The following is a 21,912-nucleotide window of genomic DNA, read 5'->3' as shown; positions in this document are numbered from 1 at the left end:
CATGTATACATGGCTCACGCAAAAGTTACAATACACAAGTACAAAAGTAATTGAAATACAAGTTAAGGTCAGGTTTAAGAGTAGGTCATATTCTAGAATAATCATGTTTGGTTATACTGTAGTTATCGGCAGGATAAGTAATGGATCGAAGCTGGTGCAAGTGCGATTGTAATTGTGAGTATCGGGAAGTGAAAGAGCTAGTGGTGTGTCTGATTCTAAGAGAATCTAGACCTATACTGCATGTGCGTAAAAAATGGGACAGATTTGAAAAGTCTAAAAAAAAATTGTTTCAAATTATGATGTCTATATTTTATGCTCTAAGGTCTTATCTTTCAAATGACCTTTAAAAAATAGTTTCGTCCATGCTTGAGCGGACACGGATTGTTTTTGTCTGGGTATAAAAAGGAGGGAGGCTTGCGCCAAAATGGCATAAAATGATAAATATGATGATCGGACTTCTTGCTAAGGCAGCAGACTTCCTCTTAACCTTTTCAATATCTTTGCCATGATTTTCGAATTATGCAGTCAAAATTCATTTTCAAATCTGTTTATTTGCTTGAATTGTTCTGTTCCTATTTCTTTTTAATATGTTCTCTTTTAGCTTTAAATATTCCTTTTATAAGCAAAAACAAAAAAATGTCAACCGAAGTATGGGAGAGCGTGTCTTTTTTTTCAAATCCTTTCATTGTGCGCTACAAAGGTTATGGTGCCTTTGAACAGTCGTATGCAGATGGGCGGGGGCTCGGGGATGCCCCCCCCCCCCTTCAGTAAAAAAAGAAAAAGAAGTGGAAAGGAAATAAAAGGAAAGATAGAAAGTGAACTATGATTTATTATCTGAATATTATGTCAAAATCTATCACAAAATTTGACATTTTGATAAAAAAGTGGAAAATTTTGCTTGCTCGCTTCGCTCGCTCACAAATTTTTGATACATTTTATCCGATTTGTGATATCTAACTCCTTCAAAATTGACTCAATACAACATTGCTATTGAAAGACATGAATCTTTACCTGTTTGTCCTGTCAAGCACAAAATTAAACTTGGTCAAGAAATTAATAACCCCCTGAAAATAGGATTCATGTTTTTAAAGGTACCATAACTTAATTCGTTTCACATAATAAGATGATTTGAATAATTACAAGTTTTCCCAATTAATAATGCAAAACTTCTTGCTTGGGTTGACAAAAAGTCTTCTTTTCTTACTTACAAAGGAAAATTCAAAGGTAAAAGAAGTTTAAATGAAAAAAAAATTGAAATAATTCAAGTAAATAAATTCATAAATGAAATTTGACAGCATAATTCGAAAATCGTGGCAAAGATAATGAAAATGTTAAGAAGAAGTTTGCTGATTAGCAAAAAGTCTGATCATCAAATTTCTCATTTCTGCCATTTTAGCGCAAGCCTCTTTTTGAACCCACTACAAAAATGTCCGTGTTCGCTCAAGCATGAACAAAATTTATTTTTGAAATGGCATTTCAAAGATGAGATTTCAGAGCATCTATTGACATCAAAATATAGATGTCATAATTTGAAACAAAATTTTAAATAGACTTTTCAAATCTGTCCCGTTTTTTATACGCACTCAATAGTGAAAGTTATCTATCGTGATTAAAAGAGTAAGGTACTACTTAATTACGGGCAAGACACAGACCATCGGACTTTAGCGTTAAAGTGATGAATAGCATTGGGGACAAAATTGTCTCAAACGGCGTTTTAGTGTGCATGGTGTACAATAATATGAACTGAATTATCATGATGATGATTCTAAGCACTGTTTGAAAACACTGAAATTTGTGAGATATTTCCTTAGGTTTTAGCAAACGCCATGAGCGCCTAGCTGAGGCAGATACCAGTCATTCTTACTCAACTTACGAATAGCTTTATGAAACGGCCCCCCAGGGATCCGACAATATTATCCTACAGTACCACAGAAAATGCCTTCTCAGTCAATCAAAATAAAGGGAAAACTGACGGTCAGACCTGACAACATATCAGACAGGAAAAATATGAATCGCACTTCTATTTAAGATGTGAGAATACTATAACTCGTTATCATATTGGCGAGGAATTTAAAAAAGTCTAACAAACATTCAACATTGTTGTGCGCCAAAATATAAAAAATACCATCCCTTTATCACAAATGTGTCCATTACCCCAGTGCAACGTAGGAAATGTTTTTAGAAACCCACATGCACCCCCCCACACACACCAAACATCCACGCAAAAAAAACAGAAACAAGTAATAAATGCATAAACGTTTTACATGATAAAATTAAAGTCTTGACCAATAGCAGTAGGCCTAATAACAAAATAACATCGAAAAGAAGGACAAGAAAAAAAGAACCCTGTAAATATTGCAGTTGGAAAACCTTTAACCCATAATCAACACAAGACCAATGTAGGGTCATATAGTGTGGGCCTATTTGTATTCATGTGCCTGATGTAGTTTTGAACACGATTAATCATATTTTTTTTTCTTTCTACCTCACTCAATTTTCTCATTCTATTTTTCATTATCTGTCACATCGCACCCACTCTATCTCTCTCTCTTTTCCTCCCTGTTATAAAATATATCATGCAAGTAATTTATATTAAAGTTTTGATAAAATCATTTTGAGAATCTTCATACTTATTTTGTAGAAGCACTAAATGGTTTGGAGCAAAATACTATTAGTGCCCCTATCGAAATTTCAAGGCCCAGCCTCGTCTCTACTCATTACAATTTTTTTTTCAAAAACCAGCGGCGACTCCTCCTTTTCTTGGATCAGAGAAAGCAAAGAGGGATCCATCACGATCACGTAGAATTGCCTGCACGACGGCGTATCTCGTCTGAAGATAAAGTTCATGGTCTTTGTTTTCTAATCCTGACATTATTTCCTGAAATTAAGATTAAGAGAAGATAGAGATGAGATTAAGATAAAGAGAAGATAATATGACAAATGTTATCAAAGTCTCAGATTTAAGGAATCAATGTTGGTGATATTGGCAGATTTTTCAAAGTTTCATATACAGCGCAGGGCGCTGCTATAAGGCGATGCATTCGATGTTTATATATTTTGTTAAATGGAATCTAAAATGTTTCTTTTTTGCTCCAATGATTTAAAACATGTTATACTCCTTATAGAAAAATGTAACATCGTTATCATGACATAATGAAACAAAGCGAATGAAAATAAGTAATTCACCTCACTAAATCCATCTTCATACTGAATGTAATTTGGAGACAACTGATGATGAATTCTACGTTGATTGATGACGTCACGTAAATCCTCTTCAAAACGTTGAGTTCGCAAGCTTACCTGTAAAACACAGGCATGAGATAATCGTGCTGTCAAACTGACATTATTATTATTTTTAATACATAAGCTAGCTTTGTACTAAAACCACAGTTTGAATGAATAGACTTTTCATTGAACACAATGGTCTTGCAATATTATTCATATAGCTTATAGACGGTGGCCCGTGTATACATCTCTATGGGTTTAACTTAAACTCAAGTTTTAAAGTTGTGGTTTAAGTATGGGAAGCCAAAAGTATCATTTTTTTTTATTAAGTAGAACTTTTCTTATGTTTATTGTGCTCTTTCCTGATTCATCGATGGTGAAGACAATAATCTATTTATACTTCCTAGACAATTATGATTTGAGAGCTAAATGAGCTGAAATATGATATCTCTACCGTAAATGATTTATGTAACAGTTGGCTATCCATACTTAAACCACAACTTTAACCTGAGTTTAAGTTAAACCTGCTATCAGAATACGGGCCAGTATGTTTATATAGGGTCAAGGGTGGATCCACGATTTTTAAAATAAAAGGGGGAGCAATTTTGATTCAGAAAAAAATGACAAGAAAAAAATAATCTGCCACTGAAAAGGGTTAGTAGCTAAGTTGATGATGGATAATCCTGATATATGGCTGATCGTTTTACCAGCGAAATCGAAGTGATCATTCGCGAACTTCCCGACGCGCCTAAAGCGAGTCTGACGTCACCGTTCTCAGCCAATAGAATCGTCGGACTCATCGATGACATGGGGCGTTTCCCTGGCTTGATGAAATTGGGCGATGATGGAGCAATACCGTCCGAGTTTCGTAACCCCGGAGTAGAGAAACTGTCCATCTGGTTGTTGAGTACGACACCGGTCGTCGGTGACATGAACTTCGATCCAAACCTAACATAAAAATAAAAACAGAGCCTCGTCTCACAAAGAGTAACGATTGATCTAATCAACCACAACTATGGAAATCCAGCACGATCAACATCTAAAATAAATGTTTGTTGAAAATATTTTCTTGATATGATGAATTGAATTGAATTGAATTTATTACAGAACGTCACCGGCAATTGCCAACATTTTGTTCAAAACAAGAAAATATATACATAAACAGATAAACAAAGACAAAATAGTATTTTTTGGCAAACAAAAACAAAATCAAAACAAAATATAACAAAGCAACTTATATATAAAAATATACACTATAAACATAGGCATTATTCGGGTACTCATTTTAACAATGAGTAAAAAAAAAAAAAAAAAAAAAAGCTGATGTCCAAGAGAGGACAAGGAAAACACAAGGAAAGTGGGAGAGGAGAGGGAAATAAAGAGGAAAGAAGTTCGAAAATAGAGAGGACGGGAGAGAGGAAGAGTGAGAAGAATGGCATCACATATAAACTTATTGTGTAAGAATATTGCGAGTGTATAAATTCAAAGTGTTTGCCGGTTGATATTTTTAGTACTCAGAATTCCCCCCTAATATTAATTATGTTTTGGACAAAAGAACAAAATAATTTAATCAATGCATCAGTTTCCAATTTCATGATGTAAATAAATTTTTCCTGGTACTCCATTTCAGAAAACCTAATATTAAGGGTACTTATCTTTTCAAAAAAATCTTTGCGCAAATCATTATATTTGTTACATTTCATTATAATGTGAAACTCATCCCCCACCAAATTCAAATTACAATCCTCACAAAATCTCAGGTTAGATGGTATCTTCTCCGGTCTTTTGTACCTCCCTGTTTCTATTGGTAGATTATGAGCGCTCAGTCGGAGCTTGGTTATATTTTTTCTCAAATTGACATTGTGTATTGAACATAAATAATTTTCTTGCCTTATATTGAGTTTGAATTGCCTAAAAGTTCTTAGTTTATTTCCTTCCCTACTGTCCCTGTCGTTAAATAAATCTAATTTAAACTGTTCATCAAATCTCCGTTCCAAGGATGTTTTGCATATTGTAATAAATTCTTTTTGGGAAATTGGTATATTTTCTGGATCGAGTATGGGGGTGTCATTTTTCCGACAAATATCTAATATGTTAAAAATATCCTGAATTGTCTTAAGCCAGCAATTGTTTCCGTTATTCAATAGACTTACATTTTCTACAAAAGCTTTGTAAACCAAACTATCTTCGTCCATATTACGTATTCGAATCCAATATTTAAGTATATTTATTGCAATTTGGATGACTTTTGGATATCTACCAATTTCAGCTGTCGCTGCTAAGTTACTGCATTTGCGGTTTACCCCAAGAATATATTTACAAAATTGAATGTGCACCTTTTCAGATTCATGTTTAAAATATAGCCCTGTTTTCCCATCAATTAATTGTAGATTTTTTTCCATGTCTATAACATTTGTACCCCATATTTCAGATCCATAAAGTAATATCGGCTGTATCGTTGCATCGAAAAGATGCAAAAGGGTTTTAGTGCTAGGAGTATAGGAACCAAAAGATTTGTACAATTTGAACAATGCTCTTCTCGCTTTATCAGCTAAATCCCTTGCGGCCACTTTAAGTGATCCATTATTTGCGAAAACAATACCAAGATATTTCATTTCCTTAACAGTGCATAGTGTTTCTCCATTAATTTCAAATGAAACCTGTTCGTTTGATCTCCCTGATTTTGAGCACACCATAATCTTAGTCTTAGATACATTTATGTTTAGCATCCAGGATTTACAGTATGTGGTGAATTTATCTAAACAGTGTTGCATACCTTTAGGGGATTTCGACACAATAACGAGATCATCAGCATACATTATACAATTTAGTTCTTTATCAAAAAGTGTTACTGGATCGCTTACTGATGTATCAAATATATTAGTTATGTCATTAAGAAATAAATTAAATAAAGTTGGACTAATTACGCAACCCTGTTTTACTCCAACATTAGTATAAAAATATGGGGTAACACCTTCGTCTAATTTGATCGATACTTTACATTTTGAATACATGTCACGGATGACTCTTAAGAAATTGCCACCAATACCATGTTCTAGTAGTTTGTACCAGAGGCCATCTCTCCAAACGTTGTCAAAAGCCTTTCTTAAGTCTACAAAGCATACATATAATTTATTATAGTTATCATCTATTTTACATCTTATATATTTATCAAGAATAGTTTTTAGAACGAACATGTGGTCTGACGTTCTATAACCTGATCTAAAAGCAATTTGATTGGCTGTATTGAATTTATATTCTTCTAGAAATGATACCAAGCGACGGTTTAGAACTGAGCAAAAAACCTTTCCAAGACAACTTGAGAGGGATATTCCTCGATAATTTGAGGGATCGCAAACTGAGCCACTTTTGTAAAGAGGCTTTAAGAGGCTTACTGACCAATTATCGGGAAAATGACCACTGATAAGGATTAAATTAAATACCTTTGACAAAACTGGTGACAACACAAATTTTCCAGCTTTCAACATTTCGTTCAAAATAGCATCATTTCCTGGGGCTTTCTTTCTCTTCAAAGTTTGAATACACTCTAACACTTCATTGGGAGTGATCTTAAAATCAAGAGATGAAAACGTGTCATGCAGTTTCGGGTTATTTACATGATTCTTAATTTCATTTTGATCTTTCGAAAGTATATCACTGTTTTCTTGACAATTCAGAATGATTTTTTTTTCGTTTTTGTTTTCAAAGGATATGTAATTGATGGATTTCCATATACTTGAGATTGATCGAATCAATCGTAACTCTTTATAAGACGGGGGCCCTGATTTGGACTTCACTCCGACCACAATAACTGCAGTGAAAAAAAAAATCAATTTGAGAAGGCAGGCTTATTTCTTAAACCAATCCGAACTTCAAATTAGATGATTTCAATTGTTTAAACTTTCCTAGACTAATGCAAAATACGGTTTGTTAAAAATAGGGTGGCAGTTGGATCGTTATCGTGCAGCTGGCTTTAACGTTTTCTTACCCATTATTTACGGTACTTGTCATTGCCACTGCATCCCCGTTTGGTGCAATCACGGACAGATGTGACGTGCCCTCATCGAATGTATTCACAAAGGGCGCGTCATATTGTGTGACGTTATCATAGGTCACCCTCACGTCATCGATAGTTTGACGAATCAGCGATGCAAGGTCTTCTGAAGTCATATTTGATATGAGCTATAGAAGGTGACGTAAAGTTGAAGAATAAAAAAGTGAACGCATAAAAACACGATTTTATATTTAACAAGTTGAAGCATCTATTATAAAAAGGGGCAATCAATGTTTGAATTATTATCTTTTGTGCATGGGTTTTCATTGGTATTCAGCTACAATAATATTGTACAATTTACTTTTTTATATGTTAAAGTGATTGGTTAACATTGGTTTGACTTTAAAAAAATCTGAGCTAGAAGGTCACACTTGTCACCTGTGTCTGTGATATGTTACAAAAATGAAGCCCAGAAAAAATTGCGTTCGAAAATCATTATTAAGTGCTTCAAAAAATGAAATATAAAGTGACCGGAAACACCATCTTAATTTCATCCCATACGTGTACTATTTAGGCGTCTATAAGACGCCTATTTACAAAATCGGGGTATGCCTTGTAGTTTTAGCTTTTCATTCTCAATAATGGTTGTTTTCAGGGTTTATTAGTTCTAATACATGCACTTGTACACATGTTTCATCTTGGTTTGAGAATTTTTTTGAATCGGCTGCTCACAAAGTTAAACAATAACTTTAAGTGGCACAGGAGTTTAAATATTCAGGTAAAAAATATAATAAATTGAATAATGCCAAAGTTTTGTCTCAATTTTTATTACTGTCAATGATATAAAATTGCTGCCTATTTTCGCACTTCTCGCTTTTATCAGAAGTTAACATAGGACTATGAGGAAGGCCAAACAAACCACCATACAAAACAAAACCTTTATACAAAACTTTTCTCTCCTTTTCCTTTCCCTTCTCTTAGCCCTTCATTTTGTTAATTGTTGTTTGATAATTTTACAGGCGTATCCCACATCAAGCCCATGCATGCTTTCTGGGTTTTATGCCTCCTTCCATATAAATAATTCAAATACTACAGCATATTCACATTCATTTCGCTATATTCTACTATGCTATTGATTTGCATAATTCATATGAAAAATTTATGAAATGTCAAATGGAAGAATATTATTGTTCTCTTACATCTTGAACCGGTTCGTATTCCGTATCTCCAAGTTGAGCCCTCTTGGCGAATGCAAACTTTGTGGCTTCGATGAAGCGATGATACATCAACGTTTCTCCCTCTAACGTCGAAATATCGTCAGACGTGAAGCTGTATTCTATATGATATGGGCAATACAAGGGCAGAATATGATAACTCTTTCTGGATAGCATAGCAGAACTGTCAATACCCGATTTCATTAACTTAGAGTGGTGTTGAGACATTGGCGGCGGAAGCCAATAAATTTAGGGGGTGTCCACCTGAAATTTTGGGATGGAAACATGTAGAAAATAGGACAAGCGCCCCAAAAATTTTGTGACAAGCAAAAAAAAAAAAAAAAAGGTTATCAAAAAAAAAATTTAGGGGGGGACACGTCCCCCCCGCTTCCGCCGCCTATGTGTTGAGATCATGGATAATGGAAACGTCACTTGTACAATGGTCAAGGTCGGGAGAGAGCGGAGCCCCACCACTCCCAAGTAAATAAAATTCACCAAAATTGAATTCAAAAGGATTGTATTTAAGCTGTTCAATATCACCACTGTCTTGATATTTCCCACAATGTCTGGCGGCCCTGGCTGATTCTACTTTCACGTGCCAATAAATAACCATGTAAATCACGTTGTAAAATAATTGTTGTGTCGCTCCTCCCCCCCCCCTTTGAGAGCCATGATAAAACAAAATTGATGTAAATATGCCGTTCTTACAGTGTCCCCCCCTGAATAAAAGTGAGGACCCTTTGATTGCTGGTCAAATTTTCCGAGGGGAAAATGTGCCCCCCCTTTTGGAAAATCTTGGATCCGCCCCTGGGTGAGTGGATAACACAAGTCTTACCATCCATGATATTCATGATCATCTCTGCCACAACGCCACTAGAAGGAGGCGGGGCTGTAAAAGCAGTCAGTCCATCAAACAAGTTGACATGTAATGGTTGTTTTACCAAGGATTCGTACGAAGACATATCAGCTAGGGTGATGATACCCCCTGCGAAATGAGTTTCAGATGAAAATAATCAAAAATGATTTATGAATAATATTTACAAGAGAGAATGGGACAGGGCATTTCAATAGGTGAGCAGGAATGTGACGTAAATGTAAAGTTTTTTTCTTTGTCTTGTTTTTTTTTTAATTGAATTGCAGGATCGTTAGCGTTATTTGATCCATACCTCACATTTTTCCTCTCTTCTTTCTTTTTTATTCTTCCGTTTTTCACCATTTTTTCCTTTCTCTTCTTCATTTTTTTTAATTTAGACCATTTCAGGATGGTCGCTTCTACCCTGCGGTCCAACGTTATGTACTCTGAGAAAAGAATTCAAAATTAACCATAGGTTATTATATACCTATATCTTGGGTTTCATCAACCAAGGTCTGAGCAATGTCACCCGTATAGAAGATATCAACTCCTTCTGTAGCAAGTCTTCTCATTGTTGCTGCTAGTAGGGGATTAAGAACCATATCCCCCTCTTCCTTCAGATTGCCATCATCTTCGAGAAACAAGGAGCTAAAGGAAGAAAAGGGCCTATAATTATTATTTTCCTGTATAAAACAATTTATGGGCACGATGAAAGGGCCGATGGATTTAACTAAAACTTAAACCACTCCCTTCCGCGAGCCCCCTCCCCCCTCACATTGCCTCAATTTACATTAATTCCTCCCTCGATTTGATATTCGTTTACACCCCCCCAACGTTTCGTATTTTCGATTGATTACCAACTTTGTGAAAGTGTGTCTTTTTTAATATCATTATTTTCCCCCAGTGTACTGGAAATGTTATTAGAAATGAATTATGATTTCAGAGTTTCCCTACTATACCTCAAGCCGACATCGGATCTGATGTAGTCTTCGTTGTTAACAATATCAGCCGCCATGGTCTTATCGATCAGATATCCTTCCTCTGCGATCGCGATAGCGGGTCGGAAAAGCTGATTCCAGGGTAAGACTCCGTAGAGATCATGAGCTTGCTTGTAACCATGGAGCTCACCTGGTACCGCAATGCTTAATGCACCTACATGGAGACAGGAGTTCATCGATAACACTCTTTGATTAGGAACACTCGATCCTCTTCCCATGGGCGGAAATCCCAGGGGGACAGGGGGACGTGTCCCCCTACTAAAAATAGTAGGGGGACACAATGTTAAATGTCCCCCTATTATGTGTGGTCTTTTATGACATACATCATTCAATATCGGAATAAAACGTGTATTTCAAACTTTTTTTTGCTTCTCAAAATTATTGACCTTAAATTTTTTTGCTTGTCAAATTTTCCAGCCCCTTGTCCCCCCTACCTTTTGGGAGAGATTTACGCCCCTGCCTCTTCTACCCCAGTATCACAACACGCCTTCCAAAATGTATTTGAGGATGACGACATTATTTTTATTGGACATGTTGGGAAGTATTCGTATCATGTTCTAAGCTTTATCCATTGACATAATATATATTTCATGTAATTGTGTTTATGTTGCTCGGTTTGGGATTCATTTTTACATGGAACTGTTTTCATATCTAAGGTAGATGCAAGGTTTTAGATGGTTGTGGGTGGACCAAATGTTAATTTAAAATCATATTTATGATGAAAAAGAATAGGTGAAATGTTGCAACCATGTCATCGCTTTATAATACACTTTCTTTCTTTTTTTCACTTGTTTCTTATTATCCCCTCCTTTCTTTTAAAAACCACTTTGATAACTGTTTGGGGAAGGTAGCCCCTTGTCCGTCACGGGCGACACCCTTCTTACCTGCTAAAGAAAGTTCTGGATGTTCAACAAACATCGTCTCGTTGGCAGCAAAGGGAGCCCTTTCTCTGCCGTCGATGACCCGAGTAGTACCACTCTCTCGCTCGTACACGGTCATGAAGAATCCACCTCCTATACCTATATAAGTCAGAGTAATTTTAAATAAATGGGAAAATAAGATCCAAGTTAAACAAAAATAAAAGTTTACCATTGCACATGAAACTTTCTATCTATAGTTTTTATCAACTGCATTTTTTAACACATTAAAAAGAAAGAGACTATAATCCTTATTCCGATATAATGGCTATGTATTTTTAGATATCTATTCCTCTCCACTTCCTCTTCTGCTACTGCTGCTACTACTACTACTACTACTACTACTACTACTACTACTACTACTACTACTACTACTACTACTACTACTACTACTACTACTACTACTACTAATACTACTACTACTACTACTACTACTACTACTACTACTACTACTACTACTACTTCTACTACTACTACTACTACTACTACTACTACTACTACTACTACTAATACCACTACTACTACTATATACTACTACTTCTACTACTACTACTACTACTACTACTACTACTACTACTACTACTACTACTACTACTACTACTACTACTACTACTACTACCACTACTACTACTACCACTAATACTATTATATACTACTGCTACTATACTACTACTTTTTTTAAATCATATTTTCAATAGAGTATGCTACATGTGTATGCTAATCTTTATTTCGATATATGGCTATGTATTTTTAGATATCTATTCCTCTCCACTTCATCTTCTGCTACTACTATCTACTACTACTACTTATTCGTCTCCTTATTTTTCTTTTATCATATTTTCAATAGTGTATGATACATGTGTATCCTTGGAATATTGTGTTAATGGACGGATAATCACAGTTCTCAAACCAACATAATCCATTGATATTGCATAAAACCGATTTGTAAAATCCGAAAATTAAGCAGATAAAAACATAATTTTTTGCTCTGAGTTTTCTTAACATTAGATGCATGATTTCCCCCCGGTGGGGGGGGGGACATTGTTTATCATAATTTTAGCAAGCAAAAAAAATGGAAGAACAAGAAATGTCTGCACTCCCGAATGATAGTGATTTATATCAGGAAAAAATCGACGAACGAAAAAAAAGGTGCTTACTTGCGTATGCCATATATTTTCCATGAAAAAATATCTATGGCTTTCAAAGGGCGGGGGGGGGGGCACTTTCCAGATGTTCCCCTGTCTGGATCCGCCACTATTATGATCATGGGTGTCGATCACGGGGGGATGGGGGGATATATCCCCCCCCCCAATATTTCAAGTGGGGGGGGGGCCTGTATTATCACCCCCCAATAATTTAGGGTAGAAAAATTATAATAATGATGATGAAAAAATGAAAAGTTTGATCATGATGATTTTAGTATGCCATCAATCAGTTTGTTTCCCTCGCAATTTGTGTATATTGTTATTAAATAAGAACATTCTTTTTCAGGACTATTAAACAGATGGGTGGAGGTTCAAGATGAAAAAGAATGAAATGTTTATGTATCTGATATTTTTTAACACATGACATAAAAGGACCCCAACGAAAATCAACTTTTGTTGATAGGGTGTTCCATCCCACCAGTGGTGAATAAATTAATTTAAATAAATCATTAACTCAAAAGGGTGGAAAAATAAACGGGAGTAAAAGGGTGGCAAGATAAATAAAGGAATGACGGTAAGCCCGATGGCGCACGAGAAGCCACACAGGTTGTAATTTGGGCTAGTCTTAATTGGTCCGAATCTGCATTTTATCATCATGCATTAAGAAGAATAAAGATATTGCCAGTCAGGTTAGATTTAAGAGAGAAGTTGTATACACAGAGGCGTCGATCCTGGGTGGGGGGCAGGGGGCGATCGCCCCACCAATGAAAATATCGTTTTGCCCCCCCCCCCCCAATAATTCCGCATGTGCAACTAAAAAATAAAATAAGATTGTAATGCTACACTGAAATCAGCAAGCGAGATTGAGATACCAACTCGATTTTGATTTAAAATCGTGCTCAAAATGTCTGCTTTTCAGATTGGAATATAAAAAATTTCAGCTCGCGCTTCGCGCTCGCATCATGTACCAAAAACCCATACTTTTCATGATTATATAGGTGAATATAATGTCCCGTTTTCAATTCTAAACCTCAAAAGAACTTTGATTTTGCAATAATCTTTTGTTGGATATATATCTTCCATTAAAGTGTCCTTTTTTCCAGATCAAAATTTTCAGCTCGCGCTCGCATCTATTGTTCTTCTAGATACCCATCTTAATCATTGGTACCAAAAATGCTTAGAATATCAAGCTTTCAGGTCAGAATATAAAGAAATTTCAGCTCGCTCTCTAGTGAGATACATGTATCGACCCTCCTCATGAGTTACTACAAACAAACCTAAACAGGTACATTTTTCCTGTTTTCATGACATACTAAAAAAATTTAGCTCGCGCTTCGCGCTCGCATTGTTGGTGAAGGTGAGATATGTGTCTCTTTCTCATGAGTTATATATATATATTGTGATCGAGCGCCTTTGGAACGTTGATTCATAATTTTGCCCCCCCCCCATCTGAAAAATGGATCGACGCCCCTGTGTATACATCATGCTCAATAAACAGATCACTATGTACATGGTCCAGTCAATTTTTGTCATTTTTTTCTCGGTATGAGTTTAGAATAGGCTTACTTGTAACACAAATTGAATTTTCAAAAAAAAATATACAAGTATAGTACACTACAACAATGAAGGAATTTCCAAGAACACCATGCATATCAACCACTCCCAAATGTCCTAACTTGTGATTTTAGTGGGGGTAATGTTGAAATATCCCCATCCACAAGAACATTTGTGTCAATCATCCCCCCCAACCAAGAATACCGATCGACACCAATGATTATGATACACATGATTGTGAATGTGTGTGCTTTCTTATATCGTCTAACATTATCTTCAAACAATTTTTTTCAAAGTTCTTGTAATACCAGTCTCAAAACGAGGGGTTTCCAATTTTCAAAATATTTTTTTTTTTAATCTTACCGGCACTTGAAGGATGAACAACTCCAATACAGAGCATGGCTGCGATTGCTGCGTCTACCGCCGATCCACCATCTTGTAAAATGTCTCTGGAAAAATAAAAACACGGAGGCACGACATCAAAGACAGGGATGTGCATGCGTAAACATGTATCCATTTGAATATATATTTTTGAGACATAGCACTGAAGTCAATTCTTTAACAACATATTTGAAAGTTGTAACTTGTACACTAATGGGTGTTGCAAGAAACTTGCGATCAATTGCAAGTCAATTTTTGGTCCCTAAATCAATCATAAGTCTTGCAGTTATTGAAAATTAGTGATTGATTGATTGATTGATTTTATTTGTCAGGTAACTGTGAACAAGTACATGAAAAATATGAACAGTAGTGTATACCTTGACAGGATTGCCCATGAAAGCCGAGATGGCTTATTTCCAATGGGGTCCTAACATCAGTAATTGACAACAATGTACATATATATGAAAAACACCTATAGAAATCTACAAACTACATCAATTAAGTCTAGACCACTGAAATTACACGAAGAATTGTAAAACTTAATATATGAAAAGACAAAACAAATAAGTTTGCCATGAAAACCATTTACGCAAAATATGATTAAAATAATTGTAAAACAGGTTGAGTAAACGATCATTACTTCTAGGTTACATATGAAAATTATACTATAATCAGTTTTTAAATAGCGCTAAATGCATCGTAACTAATACAAGATTCATGAATCGTAAAACCTAAGATATGAAAAAGTACAAATAAGTTTGACATCAAACTTTCACGCAAACAACAAAAGATGATGATAAAATGTAAAACAAGTTGATTATTAAAATAAATCATAACTAAATAGTTATATATAAGACTACATGATACACATGAAATTAGAAAGAATATTTAACATTACAGAGTGGGGACATTTTTTAAGTGTTGTTTCAATACTCTTTTAAATTGTGTAAAAGTCTTAACCGATTTAACATGATTAGGGAGGGAATTCCAAAAATGTATACCATTATAATAAAATGTGTTGCCAATTTGACCTTTTCTCATAGGTACAACAAAGTTAAACAGACTATTTCTTGTTTCATGCTCGTGAATATTAGATGACCGTGTAAAGTTTTTTGAGATGTAATGATATTCGTTTGAATAGAAAATTTTATGAACATGGTGAAGTATAAGTTGTTGCGACCTCAAGTCTATGCGAAGAAGGCCAGCTTTTTCGATTTCATTCTTCCCAACATGTGTTCTTGGGTGTAAGCAAGTAATAAATCTAACAATCTTATTTTGAATAATTCTAAACTTTTTTTGATCAACCTTTCCAAGACTGCAGTACCATGCTGCATTAGCATAATCAAATAAACACTGTATTAATGAAAAGCTTAAAATGCGTCTGGATTTCGTATTCATGCAATTTTGATACCGGTATAGAAATTTCAAGCGAGCATTAGCTTTTTTGACAATAGAGTCAACCATAGACGTACATGAGAGATCACTATTTAATATCAGGCCTAAATACTTCACGGAATTCTGTCTCTTAATTAATTGATTGTTATAGTATATATTGAAATCATCTGTATGCTTAGACCTAGCCCGCGAACAAAACAAAATACTTTCGGTCTTACCAACATGTAAGCTAAGCTTATTATCTGTCATCCATTTAACACAATTTGATAATTCTAAGCTAAGTTTTTCACCGATCAGCTTAGGACTTGTATCAGAATAGAGTAAAACACTGTCGTCTGCATATAAAAGTAATTTACTTTCATTAACACAAATACACATATCATTGATATAGCACATAAAAAGAATGGGACCTAATATGCTCCCCTGAGGAACTCCACACTTTATAGGCATAGAATATGAGAGTACATTTTGCATGGATACCACTTGGCGGCGATTTGTCAAGTAAGACCTAAACCAATTTAAACATGCTAAATTCAAACCCATCACTTCTAATTTCTTTAAGAGTATTTCATGATTAACCGTATCGAATGCTTTTTGTAAGTCAAGAAGAACCATTCCAACATAACGGCCTTCGGAAATTTCATTCCTAACAAAATCCAACAAGTGAATTAAACATGTTTCAGTAGAATAACCATTCCTAAAACCAGACTGAAATTCATAAATGATTTTGTATTCTTTAAAGTATTTCTCAATTTGAGAATACACGCATTTCTCCAAAATTTTCGACACTATGCTTAACACACTAATAGGTCTATAATTCCCAACATGAGTTTTGTCTTTCTTTTTGTGTAATGGTGTGACTTTAGCGATTTTCATTTCATCAGGGAAGGTACAAGTTGAAATAGATAGGTTAATAATGTAAGTTAAAGGAATAAAGACGTTTTTTGCACCATCCTTTAAAAATCTAGCAGGAACCAAGTCAAGTCCGGTACTTTTTGATATTTTCAACTTGGATAATTCATTTAATACAAACTTTTCTGTGACAGGAGAAAAATTAAAACAGCCTTTTTGTATACCTTTATTGTCGTAAAGTTTTTTTAAATTAGGACTGTCGGCCCCAAACTCACTTCTGTCCGTAATGGGGAGCTCACAAGCTAATTTATCTGCCACTGTTGTGAAATAATTGTTAAATTCGTTGGCTATCTTTAGATTATCATGACAAAGTTCCCCTTTAATATTAATAACACTTTTCTGAATATTTTTTTGTTTGTTTTTTACACCTAACTCTTTGAGATTTTTCCATAATTTCCTAGAATCATGTTTATTGTCTTCAATTTGATTTTGGAAAAATTCGTCTTTAGCTTTCCTCACTTTCCTTTGTACCACATTTCGCAATAGTTTAAATTTCCTTTCGAGTTCTAAATTACCAATATCTTTTTTCATTTTCCTGAAAGCTATATTTCGTTGTCTTATCAAACTAATAATTTCACTGGTCATCCATCTTTCTGTTCTTTGCTTAATTCTTACTTGTTTTAAAGGTGCACACTTATCAACTACTGACATGAAAATACTTTTGAAGTGTGACCAAGCAATATTCACTTCATTACATTCAAATATAACAGACCAATTGATTTGAGATAAAGCGAAATTAAAATCATTTTCACAATAGTTTTTCATACATCGAATGCTTATAGTTCTATGCTGCCCAAATACAGGCCTGATAAGTTTCCTTGAACAATACGTTAAAAAGTGATCACTTAAGCCAATTTCAAAGACACCACTTTGACAAATATTTTCTTCTTTACTACAAATTACATGGTCTATTAATGAAGAAGTGGTAGGTGTAGTTCGGGTGGGTTTTGTTATAAGTTGGCTAAAACCATATAAATTCAAAATATTCTTGTATCTTTTGGTCAGTGCTGATTGTTGTAATAGACAAATATTCATGTCCCCTAAAAGAATAACCTCATCATCTTTTGTTAATATGTCCAATATATCATGGAGAGAATCAATAAAGTGATTGTCTCTGGGGGGTCTGTAGACTACACCTAAAGTAATAGGCTTTGTATGTGGTAATAGAATGTCGATCCACAATGATTCAATACCATCAGGTGTAAGATCTTCTCTTAGATTAAATGCAATATCATTTTTAATATAAAGGCAGACCCCACCACCATGGTCGCCTGCACGATCTCGTCTTAATATAGAATAACCATCGATATAAATTTCTTCATTATTTATGGACGAATTCAACCATGTTTCTGTAATTGCAATTACTGAAATTCTACTTTCATAGAGAAGGACGCGTAGTTCAGGAATTTTATGTAAAATGGATCTGATATTTAAATGAACGAAATGCAACCCTTTTGCTTTAAATATATCATTAAATGATTTGTATAAAATAGCCTTATCAATTCCAGTAGGTGTGTTAAATTCAGGGATAGGAGGTGCATTAACTGTTGAGGTGGGTTGAACATCAATTAAGGATTGTGTAAAAATTGAGTCACAAAATGGCGGCAATGAACAGGTTAAACATATCCAATTCTCATTTGGGTTTTGATACAGCCTAGTATATTCATTTAAAGAGATCTCGAGACATTTAGTGTGATACCACTTTTGACAAGTGGTACACAACAGTCCATTTTGGTTATTTTTAACGGGTTTCTCGCAATGACCACAAGGGAATTTATAGTTTGGACCGGGATTTGTTTCAACGTCGCCAGACAATAAAACACGAAAAAAGACTTGATTATGTTCCTGATATATTGCTGTTTGAAAGGTGGCCACGGAATTATGATAATATAAAATCCGAGAGCGAAAGTATTTTACGCGCTTAAACGATTTGATAGTAACATATTCAAAACCAAATGAGACATGGAAAGAACATAAAAATGAAATTAACAAATAATAATTTGTTAATTTCATTGTGCTTGCTAATCTGCAAGCATAATTTGTTAATTTCATTGTGATTGCTAATCTGCTCCTTGAAACAAGAAGTTTAATCTGATTTGCTATAACTAACGTTGATCTGTCAGTTGTAAAATTGCAACAGAATATTTGAAATTGATCGCAAATATTTCTTGCAACACCCCCCCCCTAAGGCCATGCATGGAAACTACCCACACATCTAATGACTGGTCTACGACCCCCAATATGGAAGATTTTTTTTTTCATTTTCTTTTTCATTTTATTGCTTTTGTTTTAACAAGGAGGATAGCATATAGTCATGGAATTGAATATTAGCGTCCGCACGATAATTCATAGTTTTGCACAACGTTCAATGTCCTGATGTTCTTATCAAATTCGGGTGTTTTGTTCCAAAATCGGGTTATTAGGTGTTATGCCAGGCTGACACTTGCACGACTTTTGGCCACGATTTTGTCGTGGCAAGTCGTGCCATTTTTGGGGCACGAACTGGGAGGCTCCCGCACTGTTTACGACTTGTTCACGCATAGTTCACGACAAGTTCACGACGAGTTCACGAATAGTTCACGAATGCGTGCCCGTCAGTGTCCACATTGACACGAACTGGCACGACGCATAGTTTACGCACTTCCCGCATTGGCACGACGAGTTTGCGCAATTCGGACGGTGTCGTGCTGAACTATTCGTGAACACGACGTGAGCTGTTCGTGAACTATTCGTGACAGTCGTGGCATGGCACGCACTGCCACGCACTGGCACGCATCCTCCCGCATCATCCCGACGAGTTCACGACCATTTCACGAACAGTTTGCGCATAGTTCACGACCCGGTCGCTAAATTTTGTCGTGACCAAAATTTTGAACATTTCAAAATTCTCGTCCCGACATGGCACGCAGTCACGACGTGTCACGACGTGTTTACGCACACTTCACGACAGTTCACGACTAGTTTGCGCACTGGCACGACTTGAGTCGTGCCAATGCGTGACACAAAATCGTGCAAGTGTCAGGCTGGCATTAGGTGGTCTTTGAATTAGTTCAGGAATGGAGTCGATGCAATTCAAGGCGGCTGTGGCATATTGAGGGGGAGGGGCAAATCGGGAGCATATACCTGCCGACTTGCGAGCAGATTTCTGCATCGGCAGCGACCGCTCCGTCATCAAACCGGTATCCCATATCTGCCGCCGACGTCGGCGTCACGTCGTGATCTTTGTCTCCGAGGTTGAGGACCAGTGGGAAGACGAAGCAGGCAACGACAGCGAAGACTAGCAACAGGGTGAGAAAGAAGGCAAGGCATAGCTCCCATGTCTTTCGTTCCTTCAAACTATAACAAATGCAAAAGAAATGTTGAAATAATGTGAGCAAATTTGCCAGGAAAAAAAGTTCTTAAAATAATATTGTCAATGTTTGTTAAGTGACCAAGTTTCGATTTGATACTAATTACTTTAAAGACGTTTTAAATGCCAAAAATCTGTTATGTCTTTCTGTTATCGCATACATTCGTAATTCCGAAGCTTCGTTATTCCGAAGGTTCGTTATTGCGAAGGTTCGTAAGTCCGAAAACGAAGTAAGGTTCGTAATTCCGAAGGCTCGTTAATCCGAAAACGAAATGAGGTTCGTAATTTCGAAGGTCCGTTAGTCCGAATGATTAACAAACCTTATTTCGTTTTCGGATTATCGAACCTTCGGAATAACGCCACAAATGTTCGGATTAACGGACCATTTTATGTTTTCGGATTAACGAACATCGAGGTATAGGAAATATACGTGTTCGGAATTACGAACCTTCAGAATAAAGAACCTTCGGAATTACGAAGTGTAACCTCTTTTATTTGCTTTAGATGGGATCGTTACAACCCTGGGTAGCCAATTCGGTTCTTACGATCTGTTCTCCCGTGACACAATGATATTGCCTTTCTTCATTATCAAATGCCCGGCGCTCAAGTTCTTGGTTCATTGGGCGGGTGCTCAACTGATTCAGCTAACATGTCGGTCGTTTAGATAAAAATCAAATCGATTTCCTTTTTTGTATGACCCAATACATTATTCTTGAGATATGGAAGGTAATATGAATGATTGAAAGGAAGAGGGTTGCATGGGAAAGAGAAGGGGGAGGGAAAGGGTGGTGTAGAGGAAAAATCGAATCGAGATCAAGTGGGTGTTTCATAAAGCTGTTCTTAAGTCAAGAGCGACTTTAAGAACGACTGGTGATCCTTTCTTGTGGAAAATGGTACACACCATTGGCGATTGTTCAGCGCGTAAGAAAGGATCACCAGTCATTCTCAAAGTCGCTCTTAACTTACGAACAGCTTTATGAAACGGCCCCCAACATTGAATTCTCTTTCCTGTTAGTAGTTGTTATTAAGAAAGTTGGCGGTGAAAACTCATAGTTTTTTTAGTTTGCTATTTGGTAGCAGTGATTAAGGGAAGCAGGTTTTGTAAACTTCCTACGATCATAATAATAACCAAACTATTTTCCAGACTCTGAATATTTCCTGTATTTCAAGTTAATCTTTCCTCTTAAGGTACTTGATTGAATGGTACGATATAATGTCATATGGTGAAATTTTGACCCATTTCAAGAAAAGTTTTGAAATGGCTTAAAACATCATTTTTGGATAGGTTTTTATTTTTACTGCAGTTAAATCTATCCAATCCAAAACATCTAAAAAGCAAAGAAAGGTATACTCACACCCCCGTTTTTGTAATAAATGATAGATATAAAATCATGAAAATCTAATACTTACCTTTTAATGACACTGTTCATCTTGTTACTAGCAGAGAACAATCAATCAATCAATAATGTTAAAACAATCCAAAGAAACTTGAATATATTCAACTACATATTGTCACGTCGAATATTAGACCAACGACCAAAGTGCATATGCTTATGCTTTTCTAAACCCTATTTGATGTGTACCGCGAGCACATTGTGTAAATTGGACACTGTATTGCTTTAACCTTTGATCAGTATATTTACGTTATCAAGGCATCGAATTTGTGGCGTATAAACGATTTTCCAGGAGCTTATTTAAATATCTCGTCCTTCCCTTCTAATCTTTTGTCGAATTTGGGTATTGTCGCGAAAATCTCCCATCTTGTATAGGAATGGTCCGGATGCGACGCTAGATGCATGCAGCCGAATTTCTATATCACTGTACGATTGGGACATCCCCCTTAGACCCACCCTGATCGAGAGATATTATTAACCACTTCAATAATTTATTGATTTGGTCAAAATCGTCCACCACAAGACGGGCATGGCAAGGCACATAGTCTGTACACTAAAAGAATTAATAAGGAATTTAATTA

At 35.7% G+C, this 21,912-nt stretch overlaps 1 protein-coding gene across 1 annotated transcript; it reads right to left on the bottom strand.

Annotated features, from left to right (window-relative positions):
* Positions 1–2,542: 2,542 nt before the first annotated feature.
* On the bottom strand, positions 2,543–21,533 carry LOC121408639 (scoloptoxin SSD14-like). The gene is made up of 12 exons (XM_041600169.1): positions 21,348–21,533; positions 19,712–19,924; positions 14,264–14,349; positions 11,169–11,303; positions 10,246–10,438; positions 9,774–9,934; positions 9,269–9,418; positions 8,419–8,555; positions 7,214–7,407; positions 3,933–4,173; positions 3,187–3,300; positions 2,543–2,878 (listed from the first exon to the last, which is right to left on the bottom strand). Exons 1-12 carry the CDS (start codon positions 21,365–21,367, stop codon positions 2,732–2,734), a joined length of 1,791 nt encoding a protein of 596 aa, XP_041456103.1. The 5' UTR covers positions 21,368–21,533; the 3' UTR covers positions 2,543–2,731.
* Between the last annotated feature and the right edge of the window lie 379 nt (positions 21,534–21,912).

This window comes from Lytechinus variegatus, chromosome 2 (genome assembly GCF_018143015.1).
Source record: "Lytechinus variegatus isolate NC3 chromosome 2, Lvar_3.0, whole genome shotgun sequence".
Classification (NCBI taxonomy): domain Eukaryota; kingdom Metazoa; phylum Echinodermata; class Echinoidea; order Temnopleuroida; family Toxopneustidae; genus Lytechinus; species Lytechinus variegatus.
Note: the sequence above shows the minus strand (reverse complement) of the source record. Positions and strands in the feature narration are given on the sequence as shown.